Below are 20,657 nucleotides of genomic sequence, written 5' to 3'. Positions count from 1 at the left end.
TAGTTATCCTGATTATCTGGATTTTTTAGATAATTTTACACACTGTAGAGCAATAAATATGCAAATGTCTTCCTTTTTTCAGACATTTTTGAAGATTTTCTTGACGAACTCAAAACTGTCCACCCATCTTAGCTCAACAAAGATTCAGCCTTTTGTGGACACTGCTTTGGCACCAAAGCATGGTTTCCAACATCTGTCAGCATCACCTGGTTGAAATATTTTCTTTGTATTTTATTTATGTCATTAACAGCCCTTAATTGCCCCAACTTACTTATTTGATTTGATGCAATCCTGAAATGTAAAAATGGATGTATATTAACAAATTGAATTGAACTGATAACACAAAACATGAACCATCTTTGGTTCATACGGCAAAGAAAATAAAAGTCAAAGTAAAGTCACTGCACCATTTAAGAAATTGTAATATCGAGTCTGTTTTGCTTCTCTGCAGAAAGGCTCCAACTATGGCTCCCTGATGACTATGGAGGGAAACTTTCAGATCTACACCAAAACTGGATACTACAAGGTCTGAGACAGACACACTAATAGCAGTATGATCACATGTTGCTATAAGGGAGTATAACAAGACCTTCATCATTTTGTTTTTTTCAGGGAAATCTAGCTGCAATCAAGTATATCAACAAGAAACGCATTGAACTGACAAGGAAGGTTCTGTTTGAACTAAAACATGTAAGAATATTATCTATTTAGACACTATACTGACCATCCTCGGTCATGGTTTAACATACAAGTTCACGGTTAGAGCCCTGCTTGTTGGGCGCTGGTTGTTTTGGTATGATTTGAACCTGCACCTTCTGTATTTTTTGCAGATGCGAGACGTTCATAATGAACACCTGACTCGCTTTATTGGTGCCTGCATTGACTCCCCAAACATGTGCATCATCACGGAGTATTGCCCCAGGGGCAGCCTTCAGGTATTTCTCACCCAACTCTGGACCTAAAAACCCGATTTACCCAGTGTCAGCTATCGGCATCCCTTTATAAACTATCAATATTCCTCCATCAACCATTAACACCTCTGAATGAGCCATCAGTACTGCTCTATAAAACAAAAGTACCTCTCTATCAACACCATTTCGTCGATATTAACAATCAATACTACTCTATGAACAAACAGTGGGCCTCAATCAACCCTCAGTAACCCTCTATCGACCATTAATACTCCTCTATACCTCTCCACCAGTCATCAATACTTTGTTGCATTAAACGCACAATACCCCTCCATCATCCATCTGTGCTGCTCTTTGATGCTTTGGCCAACCATGCTGCATCAGTGAGAGCTCTGGAAGTCTCCTAACATTTTGTTATACTTCTTCAGATGTTCTCCCACCTCTCAGTGATAGTTATATGTCAGCACTGTAACCTAGCAACCTCCTGGGACGGTAACCTAGCAACGTGTGAAGACAAGTCAGCCTGCAGTGGGCTGATGTGGGTGCGTGGGTTTGGGTTGTGGCCAGATGACCGCTGGATTTAGGAGCGGTGTGAGTTATTTTCTGCACCGAGAGGAGGAAGATGTTTTTAGTGCCGTGGAAGAACAACTGTCAGAGTGCAGGCATTTCGTCACAGAAATGTCCTCACAAATGTCAGAACATTTCCTGATTGGACGGAAATTTTCAAGATGGAATAAAATTTATATTGGGGGTTTATGGCCCAAGGAGGCATTATATCAGTGAAATGTGTGTGTGTTTATCCTCCAGGACCTGATGGAGAGCGAAAGCATCACTCTGGACTGGATGTTCAGATACTCTCTCATCCATGACATCGTCAAGGTAACAAACTGTCACTCAAACACTGTGGGTGGAGTTTTTTTATAGTCTGACTTTCTGCTTTTTCACAGTTTGTGTAGTTTTTTTTTTTTTTTTTTTTAATACTGTAATACTGTTTAAAACCAACCAGACGGCCGCACTGAGGTCAAACAGTGATCTTACAGTAATTAGAAATGTGCACAAAAAGCAAACTTGGTGTTCCGATCTCTATCCAAGATGCTTCAAATGGTCCCAGATTCATTCAAACTTTTCAAAGCTTTTATTTGCTTTTTTGTTTGTTTTTAGGGCATGGCATTCCTCCACAACAGTGTTATCGTCTCCCATGGTAACCTGAAGTCATCCAACTGTGTGGTGGACAGTCGCTTTGTCTTAAAGATCACAGATTATGGACTGCAGAGTCTGCGCACCAGCAGCTGCCCTGATGATACCTATGCCTACTACGCACGTATGACACACACACATAAGCAGACACACACTCAGAGTTACTAAACTTGTATGACACACACAAACACAGACAGTTTGAATGGTGAATGATTATTGCACAGCTGCTTGAATGTGTGTTCAGCAGGTTTATTTATAGAGTGTGTTAATCCTTAATGATGTACTTGTAAGTCAGTTTATTATTGCTAATTGGAACTAATTACCTGGCAGGTAAGCTGTGGACAGCTCCTGAGGTGTTGAGGACAGAGTGTCCACTCCCCTGTGGGACCCAAAAGGGGGACATCTACAGCTTTGGCGTGATCCTCCAGGAGGTTGCTCTGCTCAAAGGAGTCTTCTACCTCGACACACAATCTCTCACTCCGAAAGGTCAGTGCGACATGTGCACAGCAGGACACAAGGGAACCCAAACACAACCTGATGTGTTTAATCAAAGTCCTAGCTGTACTGAAACACAGGTGTGACTGGAGGTGTTGTTTTATTTACATTCCCCTGTGGCAGCTGGATGGCACACTACTGTCAGGACTCACATTAACACGTCAGTAATTCATTCAGGAGCCATCAGCTCACATTCTATGTGTGTCACGCATTATTTGAACTTCTGAAACAAAAATGGTGCCGTCTGTTCCTCTTTACATTATTATGGTGGTGACGGCTCTATGGATCCCTCTAAGTTTGCAGAACGTAGATAGATAGACAGATATCTGGTTCACCCCAGTGGACAATGGATTTGGTACACTTTTCAGGTTTGTGAGCATAATTTCAGGAGGATAAGTAATGAATATACATCCACCCACCCATCCATCCATTTTCTTTACCCACTTAATCCAATTCAGGGTCGTGACGGGGAGGGGGCTGGAGCCTATTCCAGCTGTTATGCAGGGTACACCCTGGAGAGGTCGCCAGTCCAGGCGCTTTAATTCAAAAATACTTTATTTATCCCAGAGGGAAATTAAATTTAACAAATCCTGCTGTCAGCACGTTCATATTTTTTCAGATGCACGTGACAAGCAGTCGCACCAAGAGGGAAATACTCATCTCAGAATCACAGGACTGACCAGGCAAACCATTTAGACCTCTTAGAAAAACTTGTCAAATGTATACACCGCTGTAAAAACAAGTAGCGGTTCAGCAGTCAGAAGTACTCTCAGCTCATGAAAGTGGTTGCTGTGGAGCTGCTGCTCGGACAGGACAAAAAAAAAGACAGAAAACATTAGCACAAAGAAAAAAGTAAACATGCTAATGTGATAACAAAAGCATCAAAACAATGAACAGTCATACAGAGGCATTATTATTTACACATTAAAATGTCAGAGGCTAGTAGATGTGGATACATACAGAAGAAACTGGCAGCAATGTGTTGAGCAGAGCCCATAAAATGTTTATGAATTTCTGTGACCTTGTAGCGATGACCGATTAAATAACAACCAATGAAGATGAGTGACTGAAGACCTCGTTTAACTAATCTCAAATGTGAGGTGACAAGTGTGAGACAGCAACCAGTGGGAGTGGAAGATAGTGCTGACTGACCCATAACACCTCTGTTTTAATATGGGAAATATACAAGAGGATTTCCAAGGCAACCAGGGCCTCTAATACCTACTAGCAACCATCTGCCAGAACTTAAAAAAAGAGAGAGAACTCCTTTTCCTCATGTTAGACTGTCAGTTTGTTCAATCCAACCTGGATCAGGTCTTCTGCGCACTCAGTCAAATTTCCGCCAGATTAAACTTGTTCTCAGGCTTTACATGTGAAAAGTGGTGTCAAATCGGGCTTCCGGGGACACAGCTCACCTCACCATTCAGGCAGAAGTTAAGCAGCTCCAACAGAAAAACTTCAGTGTACAAAAGAACTTGCTGCAGCAAAGATCATATGCTCGTCTTTGTTTAACTAGCTTTAACATGATCCTCCTGTTCTCCAGAGGTCGTCCAAGCAGTGATTCAGGGCGGCGTCCCCTCCCTTCGTCCCTCCCTCTGCTTCCATAGTCACAGTGAGGAGCTCGGAGTCCTGATGCAGCGCTGCTGGAGCGAAGAGCCAAGTGAGAGACCTGACTTCAACACGATTAAGATCCTTCTGAGGAAGCAGCACAGGTGTGGTGGCCAGGGCCCCAACAGGCTCATGTTTACTCTGCATAATTCCTCTATAATTCAGCTGAATAAAATCAATCTGGATTTAAGGTTTTGATGTTTTAGTTTCTAATAATCTATCAAGAAACAGCAAGAAGTGTCAGAATTGTAAAATGTTCATCATTCCCAAATAATCAAACACTAATGTGTTGTTATACTCTAAAGATGTCAAAGAAGACTAAGGGACCAGAAAATATTCTCACTTGAAACAATCGGTCACCAACTGATTGTCATCGTCATTGTAATCTGATCTCTTAACCGACATAAAGAGCCAACTGGTTTCTGGTTGTCTGAAGAAGGGATGAAACTGATGTCAAAATCTAATAGTGAACAACTCCATCGTTGCTCTGTAAAAATAAGCAGCAATATGAGTGTTGTCATAATAACAGGAAGCTTGAGGTTGCCATCCGTTTACTCGATGCTGATCAATCGGTGAATATTTCAGACCAGAAAAACTCAACTCTTTATGAAATGAAAGCTGAATTTCACTCTTTCCTATCTGTGTCTCTTCCTTTTTATCCTTTTGTATGTCTGCATTTCTGTCTTGATGTCTTTAGAGGTTATGGTTCCAACATCCTGGACAACCTGCTGTCACGTATGGAGCAATACGCCAACAACCTGGAGGAGTTGGTGGAGGAACGAACTCAAGCTTACAATGAGGAAAAACGCAAGGCAGAAGCCCTGCTGTACCAGATACTACCACAGTAACTATGCTGAAATGCTTCTGTGTTGAATAACACATAATTCTGTCACTGTACCAAATATATATAAGGTAACTGTATTGCACTGCTAAATTAGCAGTGCTAATGCATTAATTACTCCTTGGTAGTTAGGTTTGCGATGGTGTCATTGTTCTCTTTGTGTGTCAGTTCTGTAGCCGAGCAGCTGAAACGGGGCGAGACGGTCCAGGCCGAAGCTTTCGACTCTGTCACCATCTACTTCAGTGACATCGTTGGCTTCACCGCCCTGTCTGCTGAGAGCACGCCCTTACAGGTTTGTAAAACTTCAATAAAACTCGGTTGAACTCTGGCTCACTTTAAAGCCTTGAATCTGAACGCCATGGGGTCAGAATCTGAAACTACCAGGTTGCCATCTAGTGGTAAGAGCCATAACTGCACCACTATTTCTAATAAGTCATATTAATGGTCAGGTTCAGCTGCGGTTTGGGCTTCAGTGTTGCAAATCTGTTCATAGGAAATCAGATTGGCACAAATTTGTGCTGCAGATCTTTTCAGTAAAAAGACAAATATTGAACTGAGTTGTTGACATCTGCAGGTTGTGACCTTGTTAAATGATCTCTACACCTGCTTCGATGCCATCATCGACAACTTTGATGTTTACAAGGTAAGAGATTATTAAACTACTCACACTGCCCCTCTCTGCTAAGCTTGACTAACACTGGGAGCAGATCAGTTTAAAGATCTGCGTATGCTGCCTTCTCAGGTGGAGACCATCGGGGACGCCTACATGGTGGTCTCTGGTTTGCCTGTCAGAAACGGTAAGCTTCACGGTCGAGAGGTGGGCCGGATGTCTCTCGCCCTACTGGACGCTGTCAAGAACTTTAAAATCCGACACAGAGCCGACCAGCAGCTGCGGCTCCGCATCGGCATCCACAGCGGTACAACAAAACGCTGACGTGCTACAATAACACTGAACACCACAGGACAAAAAATTCAAAAACTGACATGGTTTTCGTGTTTGTGCCCAGGTCCTGTGTGTGCCGGTGTGGTGGGGTTAAAGATGCCCAGGTACTGTTTGTTTGGAGATACTGTCAACACTACATCACGCATGGAATCCACAGGAGAGGGTAAGACCTTCATCCTGCAGGAGCTTTCACATTGAAAACACAAAATATTTCAAGGCCTGATGCAAACAACACCAAACTTACACCAGCAGAATTCACCATAACACAGAGACTATAGACGTCTTGTTTCCACATAATCGTGAAGTCAAGTTGAAGCAAACTTTTTATAAACGAAAAAAAGAAAATGCAAAATAGGTCAGTTAACATATACTAGTTTGGAGTTAATTGACTTCGATCGGCAGAGGGTGGCAGTGAGGGTTATACGTTGCTGCAATAAACAGAAGGCAGAAGAAAATTAATCTTGGTCAGACAGGTGAGAATTATTTTTTGGGCTAGCTTTGATTATTAGGTCAGTTACTGTGAGCCATATTTCCGCTTTATGGAAACAGATGATAATTCATGTGAAAAGGCATTTCCACCTATTTGATTTTTAAAAAAGCCAAAACTACCTCCAAAACTACAGATTGCTGTCTTGTTGAAGCAGTAAACAAAGCTAAATCCTGTTGGGGACACCAGGAGCCCTATAAACACTTTTAGTCCTGTATTTGAGCTACTCACAAGACTCGAGTCTTTTATTTATGTCTCCTTGTTTCCTCTCTGCTGTATCCACCTGCTTGTGACCTGGAAATTAATGTTAGGAAAGCATTTTGAAAGATGTCTCCATTTTCAAATTGGAGGAGTGAGGAGAGAGGAGACTGCAAAAGAAGCTTTTAGTGAGGATGCACAGACGTCCTTTGCGAAAGTCTTTTCAATATCTGTGATTTCAAAAGAGGGTTTATTCTGATCTGACATAAATAAATAACCACAGCTCTGGGCTGTAACAAAAATTCAACAAATTAAACGCTTGTTATTTTGAGTCTTTGTGAGTTTTTTTATCTTTTCTGCACCTCCTCTGATTGTATCTCCAGTGGATGGGAATAAGACAAGAGGAGAGGAGTCGAGGATGTACAAATAGAGGAATGGGATAAAGGATCAGTGAAGTCTGTTACGATGCAAGCATTGATGTAGTTTTGATATCATGTTTCCACAGCTTTGAAGATTCATGTGTCGGAAGCAACTCGTCAGGTCCTGCTGGAGTTCGGCTGCTTTCAGCTACAGCTCAGAGGAGAGATCGAGGTGAAGGGGAAAGGACGTATGAGGACATACTGGCTGCTAGGAGAAAATGATAAAAACTGATAAAGCAATGATGGAGACTGACAAAGGACTTGTGCAGGACCAGCTTCAACTGATGATAGATGAGGTGTCAGAAAGCGGTGGTATTAAACCAGCCCTTTTCTCCGATTAGTTACATGTGACATCACTTAAAGCGAGTTCAGTGACTCACTGAGCTGAACTTGTTTCACCAGAAGTCAGCTGTAGAGAAAAAGACACAGACGAATGTTTTCACTGTAAAATAAATCAACTGAAAGAAAGTTGTGTAAATATAAAAATAAAAATGTGTGTTGTTACTTCTGTATTGTTATTCTTTAATACAAGAGAAGATCCGTGCACGTAATTTCCTAGTTGATCATACTGAATAAATGAAAAATGTTCGACGAAAACTAAGAAACACACAGGAATCTGAGGATTTTAACAGGCAAGTTTGGAGTTCAAATATCACATAACATTTTTGACGATCTGTTGGAAAGGAATACAACATGATATTCATAATTGTTTCATTACAGTAGAATTGTGTCTCAGCTATTAGAGGTTTGTGCATAACATAAATGACTAAAAGTTTACTGGCAATGCACATTGATAGAATATCAATAATCAGTTTAAACAACTGGTATTTCTGATTCATATTACTGTGAATAAGAGGATTTAATTGACCTTTTGGCCTATTGCGCACTTCCCTCATAAATGTATGCTTGAAACACAGAGTACACAAGTACTGTCAGCTATGCATAGCGCAAATATCACCAGTGTCAGAATACTTGTAATAGTAGCATCAGCAGTCAGTGCAGTTATCAGACATAGTACTGTAGCTGTGGGTGATTGTAGCATTGTTGTATTGCAATATTTAGTTATGTTGATGTATTAATTCTTTGTAAACAAGGTGAAGTGATGTCCACGCAGGTGGTCTCCAGCATAGCATGCCGGGGATTGGCTACGGGTTTTCTCTCCTGCTATTGGTTCACACTGACGTCACTCAACCGCGTGAGTAAATTGATTGGTTTCTGAGCAGTGTAGTTGCCGCCTCGTCCCTCCGCTTGATCGGTGCGGATGTCCGTTATGTTACTGTGGTAGGACGGTGTCACAGAGCAGGATTCACACTCCTAGCTGTCCACAAATAAGTTTTACAAACACACACTAACAGGCCGAGGCGACCCACAGCAAGCTTGCAACCCTGACCGCAGCCTCGGACTATTCATTTTACCGACACAGACACCCATAACACTCCTGCACTAGCAGTCCCAGCCCTTCACAGCTCCGCGGGGCCCGGCGAGGCGCGGCGGGAGCAGATGGAGCCTGCACCGGCGAAAGCGAAGCCACAGGGCCGGCTCCTAGTGTCCACTCTGTTGGACGCCAAAGACGAGTTGGAGGAGGTAGGAAGATCTGATTTAGTGGGCCGAATATCAGATAATCACCAAAATGAGCCGGGAACGAGTGGGTTTTACGAGTAAATATGATCAGTTTTATTTGTGAACAAGGAACGGGTACAAAGACGTGATGGAACCATTTTATCAAATGCAGAGTGCTAACAGGCTAGTTAGCTTGGCTAGCAGAATGCTAACAGCAGTAGCACCGGAGAGCAGTGCTGTGAGATGCATGGACACATTGTTGGAGGTCTAAAGTTCAATGTGAGGCAGTTACGGTTTGTGTTCATGGTGTATGTGCTCTCTGAGACGGTGCACTGGTGTTATGAAGTCCCAAAGCTTATGAATTGTTAGCCTAGCGTGCTAATTCTATGTAAACATATGGATGAGACCTATGTGACAGTTGCGCATGCGTACTGTTTCATATGTCAGAACGACCGAGACCCTGACAGTTGATCCTTTTAATGTTTTAAAGGGTATATTCGGGTTATCGACCTTTTGTTTATCGACCCAATCAGCGAGCGTTGTTGCTTATTTAGCTGTTTTGTCTTGTGTTTATTTTTGTTGTTTGTCTTGTGTTTATCAGATTGTGGTTTGTTGTTGTGTAGAACAGTTTTTATGGATGTTACTGATATTGTGTCATTCTGCTTGTGGTTTGCCGTGGTTTTATTTTTATTTTCCCTGCCAATCCATTTGTGTTTGTATGTTTATTGTCCTGGCTGGGTTTGGCATTTGAGTTTTTTTGTTTGTTTGTTTGTTTGTTTGTTTGTTTGTTACTTTATTGTTACGTGTGTATTTTGTTGCTGTGTTGTTGTGCGTGTGTGTTTTATTCATGTTTGTTGTTGTGCTTAAATGCAGAAATTGGAGCGGTGCGTCGGTATCGTCCAGGGATTGACCAGCGGGCTATCAGAGAGAGAGGCCAATGATGCACTCACTGCCAATGTAAGGAATACATAGTAATATAAACCAATTTCATGACATGAATAGTTTTCTCCCTACTTTATTCACTTAGTTTGAGACTTGTCTTTGTCTTTTTGCATTATTAATTTTCACGTTTACTTTGTTTTTGGTACTTTATCTTGTGGTATTTTTCTTGTAACTGATACAAAGCTATGATTTCTGCATCTGTTCTCCTGCTTATTTGACTGTGATGCTTGAATTTCCCTCTATAAAATAAATGTTTACCAATCCTGCAGGTGTGTAAAGGTCAGCAACAGCATGAGGAGGTGTGTCTGGGTCTGTTCTCTCTGGTCCTCACAGAGCCAACCCAGGCCCAGAGGGTGAGTGACCCATTGTATCCTCTGTAATTTTTTATATTATTGTGACATAATTGTAAAATCACTGTGTGTGTGTGTGTGTTGCAACAGTGTTACAGAGACATGACCCTGCTCAATAGAGATGGAATGAACATAGTCTTGGTAAAAATCAACCAGATATTGATGGAGAAGTTCCTGAAACTGCAGGACGTCCCCAGAACACAGGTAAAATTCTCTAGTCCACACAAATACACACAAAGGAAAGGTGTGCGTGCAGTGTTGGAGTTCGGGCGTTATTAACACAATGTTGATGCGTGTGCAGCTGGTATGGCTGGTCCGAGAGCTGGTGAAGAGCGGAGTGATTGGAGCTGACGGTGTCATCATGACTCTTCAGAAACAGATCGCAGGTCAAACTCACACTGATCACATCGTTTATATCAAACATTTGGTGTCATCAGCTCTGTTTTAATGTAAAGTTGCTGCTTGCTGTATGCAGGTGGAGACATCTCAACGAAGAACTTGTGGTTGGCTGAGAATGTTCTGGACATCCTGCTGGATCAAAAGTAAGCTGTCTTTGCATATTTTATAAATGTTTTTGTGGCTTTTGCTGTGCTTCACATTAAAAAGCCCAATGGCCTCTCCTTGTTTCTGGTGCGTTTATGCTGAAGCACTGAAATATTTTTACGGTGAAGTAGCTAAATACTCTGTTCTCTGAAGGGAGTGGGTGTTGAAGAGTGGGATGCTAATAGCAATGTCAGTCTACACCTACCTTCGCCTGATCGTCGACCATGGAACCCCAAACCTGTTGATCCTTCGCCAGAAAGAAGTCGACTTCTGCATCAGCATGCTGAGGGAGAAGGTAGTGAAAGGGCAAGAAAGGGGGATATGTTGGCTGTATTTGTCTCCTGGTTACACTGACGACTCCATCTCTGCGTCTCTGCAGTTCATGGAGTGCCTGATAATCGGCAGAGATCTGGTTCGTCTGCTGCAGAATGTCGCTCGAATCCCTGAGATGGAGCTGATCTGGAAAGACTTGCTGCACAACCCACAAGTTCTTAGTCCTCAGTTCACTGGTAATCTGCACTACCCACAGTCTTAAGTTCACCAGTAAATAATTCTGAGTTAATTAGAGGCTACTTAAAGCTTGCTCTATTTTATTTCCTTGTACATCGAACCAACTTTGATCTTTGGTCTATATACAGCTCATACTAACATTCCACCGTGTGCTCCAGGTATCCTTCAGCTTCTGACAGCGCGGACCTCGAGAAAATTTCTGGCCTGTCGACTCACACCGGACATGGAGACTAAGCTGCTGTTCATGACCTCCAGGGTATTACGCTGCTTCTGTTTTTTTGTCTATCTGCGCTCTAAACTGTGACTCAGGTGTCAGTTTTTATCTTCATCTGGGTCTTATTTCTTCTGTATCTCCATCCGTGCTCAGGTGCGTTTCGGGCAGCAGAAGCGGTATCAGGACTGGTTTCAAAGACAGTACCTGTCCACAGCGGAGAGCCAGTCACTTCGATGTGATCTAATTCGATATATCTGCGGGGTGGTCCATCCGTCCAATGAGGTGCTGAGCTCTGATATCCTGCCACGATGGGCTATCATTGGCTGGCTGCTTACCACCTGCACGGTAATAAGACGTGATCATAGGCTAACAGTCTGGAGGCTGCAGTTATTATAAAGTCTGTAACTAATGATCGGTGGTTTGTGTCTCCTGCAGTCGAACGTGGCTGCCTCCAATGCCAAACTGGCTCTTTTCTACGACTGGCTTTTCTTCAACCCGGAGAAAGACAGCATCATGAACATAGGTAACTCACACACACACTAACCCGATGCTTTACCAGGATCCAAAGCCCGACTTTAACTCAAAGTTGAAACCGGGACTGATCCCTCGAACATTCCTCTGTCCCAAAGTCACAACCAGACAGTGTCCCACTAAAGTGCACAACTGACATCTATCCTCAAATCAAGGTGTACCTTTTTTTTAATCTGTCTTCATCAGTCCATCATGAGTCCAGATTTAGAGGAGGACTGAAGCCTGTCTTATCCTCACCTTATTTGATTGAAAAGTGAACAGGTTTTATTTGTTGTCAGACAGTTGTCATGTGGATGAAGCTTGATCTAAAGAATCAATGTAATATCTGTGGAACTGCTTAAACAAACAAAAATGGCGGAGGTGCTATTTTCACTAGGGCACTGCAGATTTTCCTAGACATTATATGGGGCAACAAAACGTGATAGTGAATTTGTCCAAATCAGTCAGATTGGATATCAGAGGGATTTTACCCTTTCTGTTCTCTTGTGGAAAGACTGAAGAGTTTTTAGTTGAATTAGATTGTGATCAGCACAGAATCCTCTGTGGAATTCAGTCAGAGCGTGTATACTGTTGAAACTGTTTTTCATCATACAGTTGGTGCGAAACAACTTGCTGTGAAGAAATATAACAGGAAGACAACAACAAGAATGTGTAACCAGAGGACTGATGATATTAGGGAACTTCTGTCAATAAAGAGCTGACACCTTAATCACCAGCCGATTCTCGAAACAGAGTTATGAGTTGCTATGACAACAGAGTTGTCAAAGTTATGACAAACTTCAGAAATAGCAAAAAAAATTTAAGAGAATGCCTGTCTTAATGTCTGGTGTCTTCCTCTGCTTTCTGCCTACAATCCTCACCTGAACCACACAGTGTTTCATGTTGTGAAAGTCCATCTAATATGAACCGTCTCCTACTGGGAACACTTTTTTGTAAAGGCAGCTTTGGACACGGTATGGACTGATTTTTCTGGATCATGTGTGAAGTGGCAAATGTTTAAGTCACCTGTGTTGTTGATATTGTTTTGTTTCAGAACCGGCCATCCTGGTGATGCATCACTCTATGAAACCTCATCCTGCCATCACAGCCACACTGCTGGACTTCATGTGCAGGGTAGCATGCACGCTGAATACTGAAACACAGACCAAATGTATCATACACTGTAAATAGTAAACTGTTTCTAAACAATAACACAGCTCTTCTTTACCTCCCCGTGTCTCTCTTGTTTCCTCCACACCTCCTCAGATAATTCCTCACTTCTTTCCTCCGTTGGAGACTCAGGTCCGTCAGGGCGTCTTCAACTCCCTCAACTTCATCATGGAGAAGAGAGTGCTGGCGTAAGAAGTTCACTTTACAACTTTGTCTATTTAACATGTGTAATATCTATCAAAGCTTTCTCAGTCGCACACCGGACGTGATTAATTTATGATTATTGATCTCTGTCTCTCAGTCACCTCGCTCCACTGTTTGATAATCCAAAGTTAGACCGAGAGCTTCGATCAATGCTTAGAGAGAGATTCCCAGAATTCTGCAGCCCGCCATCCCCTCCCACTGAAGGTAACACTTACGCATTTAACACACACTAAACAGCTGTACAAACTCAAGTGAGCATAATTTGACAAACGTTTTGTTATTAGGAGAAAGACTGATAAAAAGCAGCCGAAAGGTTAAAACATTTCCATGTCCTGCAGTTAAGATGGAGGAGGCTTCTTCTATGGAGCTGGACAACCATGTTCTGGACAAGGAAGAGGATTTTAATGAAAATACAGAGGCCGCTTTCAGCGACGATGAGGAGGAAGTCAACAACAAAGGTGAAATCAAGGGACTTTGATGAGCTTCAATGCATCAAACTAGTATTATCTGAGTAGGTTCAAACCAGTTCGTTCTAGATGTGTTTAACCAGTATGATATAGTGTAAACCAGTTTGATTCGTCTTAGCTTAGATCAGTTGGAACTACTAAAAGGAGAAAGTGAACCAGAGCCAACCAGAAAGTAAAGCCAGAAAAACTCCAGTTGAGTCCAGTTTAACCCATTAAGATCTGAGATGACCTCTGAACATGCCAACTGGTGCACCTGCGTGTTGCATCAGGTCGTGAAGGCTCAAAGTTATACTGGGTTGTTTCAGAGCTGCAGGTGCTCCAAGTGTGGCGTTGGATGATGTGCTCACCTGATTTAATATTTCCTTGATATAAAATTCATTGCATTATGTCACACCACCTGTTGACCAATCACTTAGCAGGAAAGAAGAGGGAGTTCAGGTTCCATCCAATCAAAGAAGCTGTAATGGAGGAGCCTGCTGACATCACACCCTGGCTTGACCAATTAGACGACACCATGAAGGAGAAGGTGCAGCAGCTGCAGAAGACCAGGTGAGACCAAGCTACAATCCTCGTTCAGATCCTCAGATCAATTTGAGAATCAGAGGTCACTCTCAGAAACATCTCTGTTTGTGCCGGATGTTTGTATCGTCTGGTTTTAACAACAACGTTTCCTCTCCTCAGTGACACAGAGACGCAGTGCGAGATGATGCAGGAGATTGTTGACCTGATCCTGGAGGTCAGTTTTCTTTCATGTTTCACTATAGCATATAAACAAAGAAAGCAGATGTGTCACCACTTTCTCCCACTTTACAGAAGCGATGCCAATGCATTCAGGAATGGACACTGACATGTGAACACTGTTGGACTGTTGTGGACATTGGTTTTATTAGCAAATACTAGTTGTTTAGAAGGCTAGCTGCATATTTACTAGCTGTTTTTTCTCTAGCTATAACGTTAGATCTTCCTTACTTGGAGGAATAGCTTATACAAACTTAACATGTTGAAAAATACAGAAGCTGTCCCCCAGATACATGAAGGAAAGTAGTACAGGCAACTGCAGAAAAGCCAAATTAGTTATCTGAATCAGACAAAGACTAATCACCAGGGTAAGGAAAGGAGCAGGTGTTCCATATTCTTATTTCGAAATCATGAACAGAGGTCTGTAGGTGCCTTCACAATGAATTACAAACTGATCAGAAACATATACAATAAGCAGTGTTGTTTGTAAGCAACGATCTATATTGCATATAGCCATCTGAGGACGATCAATATAGATTATGTTTTCACTTCAGAGAAGCTCTGTTGTGTGTTTCATCTTACTTTTGTGTTATATTTGTCCAACAGGAGGACTTTGATTCAGAGCAGATGTCAGCACTGGTTTCTTGTCTGGCAGAACTGTTTAAAGAGCATTTCAGGGGCGACGTCCTGCCAGAGGAGATCACTGAGGAGTAAGACTGTCCCCTCTGTCTGTAACTCACCTCTCTCTGTGATGACCTGTCCGTCTCTGATCACTGCTGGGTCTCTCTCCAGGTCACTGGAGGAGTCGGTCTGCAAACCCTTCTGTCTGATCTTTAGGAACCTCGTCACCATGCAGGAGGACAACAGTGGGTTCTCAGTGCTGCTTGACATGTTGGCAGAACTTTACCAGAAGCAGCCAAAGATTGGATACCACCTGCTGTACTACCTAAAAGCCAGGTGACCTGGATGCAATGTCAGAGCTGATGAACACACTCAGTGGCTCTCTGACATAGGAAACATAATTTAACATCATGTTGCTTCACATGTGAACATTAAGATTAATCATCCGTATGTGTCCGCCAACAGTAAAGCAGCGAATGGTAAGATGATGCTCTATGAGTCGTTTGCTCAGGCGACAGCTCTCGGTGACCTGCACACGTGTCTGATGATGGACATGAAGGCCTGTCAGGAGGATGATGTCCGGCTGCTCTGCTACCTCACACCCTCCATTTACTCTGAGGTATAGACGGAGAACCTCTCCATGTAACGTAGTCTGCTCTCCTGAAACTGATTCTGACCTCATAAACCCTCAAACCATTGTGGGACTGTGCGAACGGACCAAAATGTCCTCGCTAATATGGTCTGAAACGTTTGCCCTCGTGAAATCAGAAGTACAGAACACACACACATTATGACGAAGGTCTTTTACTTCGTCTTTCAGTTTCCAGATGAGACGCTGCGAAGCGGCGAGCTGCTAAACATGATTGTCGCGGTAATTGACTCGACGCAGGTAAGCCTGAGTGGTCCCATCAAAGTTTCTCTGTAGCTGTGGGGTGAGGCCCTCTGTGTCACCTGTCCGGTAACCAGGATGTCACCTGTCTGCAGTTACAGGAGCTGATGTGCCATGTGATGATGGGGAACCTGGTGATGTTCCGGAAAGACTCGGTCCTCAACATCCTCAGTGAGAGACCTAAGATTTAGAGCACAACTCATGTTGACTTTAAGACTCCGCTTTTCATTTCCTTAAAATTTTCTCCTCATGTCCACAGTTCAGTCTCTGGAATGGGAGACCTTTGAGCAGTACAGCACCTGGCAGCTGTTTCTGGCTCACAGTATCCCTCTGGAAACCATCATCCCCATCCTGCAGCACCTCAAATATAAAGGTGACTACTGAAACACTGTTAAAGTGAAAAAATAAAGGATTTGTTAGCACAACTTATACCTTGTTTACAAATGTCATCTGTGCTCTTTGTCCTTGTCTCCCAGAACATCCAGAGGCCTTATCCTGTCTGCTGTTGCAGCTCCGCAGAGAAAAGTACGACAAGCAAGAAACCTATTTTCACATGACGTCACAAGTCTTTCTGTCCCCGTTAATGTCCTGTTCTGTGTTTTTTCTCCCAGGCCAAGTGAAGAAATGGTGAAGATGGTCCTGAGTCGCCCCTGTCACCCCGAGGACCAGTTCACCACGAGCATTCTGAGACACTGGGCGTCCAAATATGACGACACACTGGGAGAACATATCAAGGCCCAGCTGATCAAAAACAACAACCAGCCGCGTAAAAGACAGAGGTGAGGACACAAAGATGCATGGAGATGGAAGTGAGGGCGCACAATAAAATAGAAGTGGTGACAATCTTGGGTTAAGTTAATCAGGTTGTCCTCAGAAACGGGGGGGAAAAAAGCGGTCCAGTTCCCTGTGCTACAGTTAAAAGTTAGCTGTCTGTCTCTGTCTTCAGTCTTCGTAGTTCCAGCAGTAAACTGGCTCAGCTGACCCTGGAACAGATATTGGAGCACATGGACAACCTGAGACTGAGTTTGAGCAACATGAAAAACAACTGTCAGTACACACACACACACACTTTCAGAGTTATTGTTTCCTTATTATTGACATTCAGTTCAATAACTGCCTGTTTGTCTCCGTCAGTCTTTACCCAGACTCCAATACTTCAGGCTCTGCAGCACGTTCAGGCCAGCTGTGATGAGGCTCACAAGATGAGGTATACACACACACACACACACACACACAAACAAATGATGACATCACACACTAGTATTGACATCCCACCAGCAGTTGACATCAATTTCTCCCTCCGTAGGTTCAGCGATTTGTTCGCCCTCGCGGAGGAGTACGAGGACTCTCAGTCAAAGCCTCTGAAGTCTCGACGAAAAGCCCCCGCCTCATCGCCTCGCTCCAGGAAAGGAGTAGCTCCGCCCACCAACAATGAGGATGAGAGTGCCTCCAGCAGTGCCTCGGTACGTAACCACACCGTATTGGTATGACATGACAAAAACCTTGGCACAAGTCTGGGATTTGCTTCTGGTTTCACTGTGACGTTGCTCTGTGTGTTGTAGGAGGAAGAAGACTCGAAGCCCAAAGCTCCGAAGAGGAAGAGGAAAGGCTCATCGGCCGTCGGCTCCGACAGCGACTGACGGACCCTCTGAACATGAACAAGCACACTCCAGACAACCAGCCGTATGTCCACAGCAAGAGGCCAGAGATGGGTTCAGAGACACTGCGGCCTTCATATCCATGTTTTGAACCGACTTTCGCGTAATGAGACTATTTCTGTTTCCATGGAGACAGGGACCGATTGCTGGACTCCAATCTGGCAGGTCAAAAGTCACTGTGTGGCTGATCTCCTGTGATGGACTGGGAGGAGGAACGACAAACTCTTGAACCAAATGGACTGATTTTAACAGCGGACACCATGATGATGATGATGATAGTAATGATGAGTGCGAACCCTGTCTTTTTTTTTCTTTTTTTTTTTGTCCCAGCTTTTCTGGGGGTGGGACGGGACCTTGGACTCTTGTTTTGGAGGATCCTGACTACCTGCTATTTTTAGCAGCTCCTTCCTGTTTGTTTCACTTCAGTAAAAACTCCTCATCTGTTGTTAAATCATTTCAGATGAATTCTTCATATAAAAGCTGATGGTTTCAGGGTGTCATACGTCTGTTACTTGGGGTTGGGATGGAGGTGTGATGCTGCTCGTGGGCACTATGGCACCACAGAAAAGCACCCTGTCAACATTTTACAACTGTATGCTAAAATATGTCAAATGCAAATGGAGTTTGGTTTGGGTCTAAGGCCTCTGAACTTTTCTATTTTTTTGATAAAAACACAATGACAAGTTAAGCAGCACAAAATTAATTGTTTTATAGTCCATGCATCTTTTACACAATTCAGTTTCATGATATGTATTTTTTAAAGTTAAATTCAGACCTCATCTGCTTTGAGTCTAGCTTCTGCACTGCAGAGTCAGGAAAAAGCATTAATCTCATCTGCCATGTTTGATGATGAAGCTTTAATTGGTTCTGTGAGCTATTTTCAGATCACACAACATGTTAAGCGTACGGTTGGTTCCGGAAGATAAACAAGAAGCCACAAAGGCTGAAATCAAAAGGAAACAAATCTTCAAGAGTCACCAGATGTGATTATTGTCACTTTTTCTTTATAAAAATTAGCTGAAGAAAATTGGAGGTATTCAACCAGGGAAATCATGAAAAGTTCCAGTCCAACATCAAACCTGAGGCATAAGACACATCATTTAAGGTTTTATTTACCAACAAGTCTTATTCACACTGCAACACTGTCATGTTTTAGTGGTAAAGGTCCGAGCTACTGTAAAAATCCATTTGAACGATGGTGAAATTTCAGTGGCATCTTTACCTGCTAAATGTTGACGAGTGGATGCAGAGTTTGGGTTTGGTTCATTGTCGATTGTACATCTAGTGTGTTCGCAATGTTTTCTGAGGGATTACAAGGTTTTTTAAAGACGGAAACAACCTTTAAAGGTGAGCATTATCCTTGTCTGTCAGTGGAGAGAATTTTTTTTTTTCTTTATCTTAAAGCAACTTTAATTAAACTGTTAATAAGGATGTAATTAAAGTTTTTGGTGGTATTTTAAAAGTAATACGCTGTAAAATAAAAATGTTTTAATAGTTTTCAAAGTGGTGAAAACAGAATATTGAATTGTGGGATGATTAACTAATATGCTTATATAGATTTAAAGTTCCATTTCAGTTTGGACTTTTTTCCATTTAAGATGAGAGTTTAGTTTCACCTAAAGTGAACTGAATCCACCCCAACTTTTCCTGCTGTTTGAATTTTGGACTGTGAAAGAGGTGGTCAGGTGGTCTGAAAAGTCTGGGTGGTTATCAGGCCTGATTTGATCCACCTGCTGCTCCAGATATAAACCAGATTATCTGAGTCCAGTTGTTTCAGACCTGCAACTCTGGTAAATGGGTGTCACTGAGTAGATTTTTTTTCTTTGGCGTTTTTAAGAAACAGTTAGAAACTTTTAGAGTAATTATCTGTAAGTAAGCCAAACTCCGTGTTATTATGGAAGTATGTGTTAAACCTGAGTGTTTTTTGTTTTTTAAAGTCTGAGGCTTTTCTATCCGCAGTTTAAAGCGTCATGTCGGCTGCTAAATCCGGATCGTCTCTGCGGGCTCTGCTGTTGACTCCGGAGCGGATCCCGAGCTTCTTCATCCCTTCGCGCAGTCCTCACATAGCCTCTCCGTGGCCCCACCGGCGCTCTCCGGAACGGACCAGACTACTGTCTGACCACGAAGATGATACGCCGGGAGCAAGCCCCCCTGGGACCCCGACAAGCTCTGTGACCTCCCCGCGGTTCTTGTTCCGCTTCCCTCCATCGCGGATGGGACGTCCCCGACGCGCCGCCGCCGCTCCCGATGCAGAGTCTGGTGACGCGGGCACGAGCGCTGCAACGCTCCCAGCCGTGTCTCTGTCGCACGTGGGGATGGGGACCATACCTCACGGTTTCCATGGGCCGAGCCCGTCCACGAGCAGGGTGGAGTCTCGGTTTCCCCGGAACAAACCCGTGAAGGTGACTGTCACTCAGGCCGACCCGGAGGACCCAGCGGGTACTCCTCCTCCTCAGGACAGATTTCGGGTCAGCCTGCGGCCCGTTAAAGCTTTTGGTCTGCAGGTGATGAAGGAGCTGAAGAAACCTGCAGCTGCTCTGAAGGTCCTGAGTGGGTCACCCCGGCTTACTGTCCCCCGTTAACGTCACGAGACCAAACTCATGAGAGGGGAACATGTCGACACTAGTTTAGTAATTGTTTTGATTCTGATTTTTGAATAAAGTGTTTTTGTATTTTACACTGCCTCCTTTTTTATTTTATATAAAAGTGGATGCTTGGCAAAATTCCTTTACTTTATTTTGACTGAACATGATCACCAATTTACTATAACTGACTTTTAATAGCCGCAATGGGTCTTGCGTTTGTCTAAATTGGAATAAAACTCGGACTGGGCCAATCGCATGACTTCAGTTTACTGCATAAGCGCCTGATGGCCAGCAGATGGCAGCAAAACACCAGACACACTTAAGGTAACTTCAGGACTCATTCACGCGGTACTAAGAAAATTTAACTTTTCACTCTGTTTAAACAAAAACAATTCTTGGACTATTTTAAAATCCCCGCTTTCTCTTTCTGAACTATAAACGTATATATTTCACCGCTAATCTCTTAAACATGTTGAGTGGCGAGATTAATGTATACTACCGTAGCGAAAAGATTAGTATAGCTATATTTCTCTTTTGGAACAATCGGTAGTTTAGTTTCCTGGAAAGTGAATAAATAGTTGGTGTATGTGTGCATGA

General features: G+C 43.1%; 2 protein-coding genes across 4 annotated transcripts in view; both read left to right on the top strand.

Moving 5' to 3' along the window:
* npr1a (natriuretic peptide receptor 1a) overlaps window positions 1–7,603 on the top strand; it is a 43,281-nt gene extending 35,678 nt beyond the window's left edge. For both annotated transcript variants that reach the window (XM_075449098.1, XM_075449097.1), the window contains exons 10-22: window positions 452–526; window positions 613–690; window positions 831–935; window positions 1,719–1,790; window positions 2,073–2,232; window positions 2,439–2,594; window positions 4,147–4,315; window positions 4,909–5,055; window positions 5,221–5,344; window positions 5,627–5,695; window positions 5,795–5,969; window positions 6,060–6,158; window positions 7,186–7,603. In XM_075449098.1, coding sequence (XP_075305213.1) covers window positions 452–526; window positions 613–690; window positions 831–935; window positions 1,719–1,790; window positions 2,073–2,232; window positions 2,439–2,594; window positions 4,147–4,315; window positions 4,909–5,055; window positions 5,221–5,344; window positions 5,627–5,695; window positions 5,795–5,969; window positions 6,060–6,158; window positions 7,186–7,331 — 1,575 coding nt within the window. In that variant the 3' untranslated portion in view covers window positions 7,332–7,603. The remainder of the gene's footprint in view (window positions 1–451; window positions 527–612; window positions 691–830; window positions 936–1,718; window positions 1,791–2,072; window positions 2,233–2,438; window positions 2,595–4,146; window positions 4,316–4,908; window positions 5,056–5,220; window positions 5,345–5,626; window positions 5,696–5,794; window positions 5,970–6,059; window positions 6,159–7,185) is intronic.
* A 748-nt stretch (window positions 7,604–8,351) lies between these two features.
* ints3 (integrator complex subunit 3) lies at window positions 8,352–18,910 on the top strand. 2 transcript variants are annotated; one of them, XM_075449100.1, is made up of 29 exons: window positions 8,352–8,683; window positions 9,533–9,616; window positions 9,871–9,954; window positions 10,042–10,155; window positions 10,253–10,337; window positions 10,427–10,493; window positions 10,648–10,789; window positions 10,874–11,003; window positions 11,163–11,260; window positions 11,372–11,563; window positions 11,654–11,741; window positions 12,783–12,862; window positions 12,995–13,086; window positions 13,200–13,306; window positions 13,441–13,560; window positions 13,989–14,118; window positions 14,251–14,305; window positions 14,914–15,017; window positions 15,100–15,264; window positions 15,394–15,547; window positions 15,749–15,817; window positions 15,913–15,988; window positions 16,077–16,190; window positions 16,294–16,342; window positions 16,429–16,596; window positions 16,764–16,864; window positions 16,952–17,024; window positions 17,124–17,280; window positions 17,380–18,910. In XM_075449100.1, exons 1-29 carry the CDS (start codon window positions 8,600–8,602, stop codon window positions 17,455–17,457), a joined length of 3,060 nt encoding a protein of 1,019 aa, XP_075305215.1. In that variant the 5' UTR covers window positions 8,352–8,599; the 3' UTR covers window positions 17,458–18,910. The 2 variants fall into 2 exon arrangements, with proteins under 2 accessions (XP_075305215.1, XP_075305214.1); XM_075449099.1 differs by having other exon boundaries at window positions 13,986–14,118.
* Window positions 18,911–20,657: the final 1,747 nt, after the last annotated feature.

Source organism: Odontesthes bonariensis, chromosome 18 (assembly GCF_027942865.1).
Source record: "Odontesthes bonariensis isolate fOdoBon6 chromosome 18, fOdoBon6.hap1, whole genome shotgun sequence".
NCBI lineage: Eukaryota > Metazoa > Chordata > Actinopteri > Atheriniformes > Atherinopsidae > Odontesthes > Odontesthes bonariensis.
The sequence above is the reverse complement of the archived record's forward strand: the minus strand, read 5'-3'. Positions and strand labels throughout refer to the sequence as shown.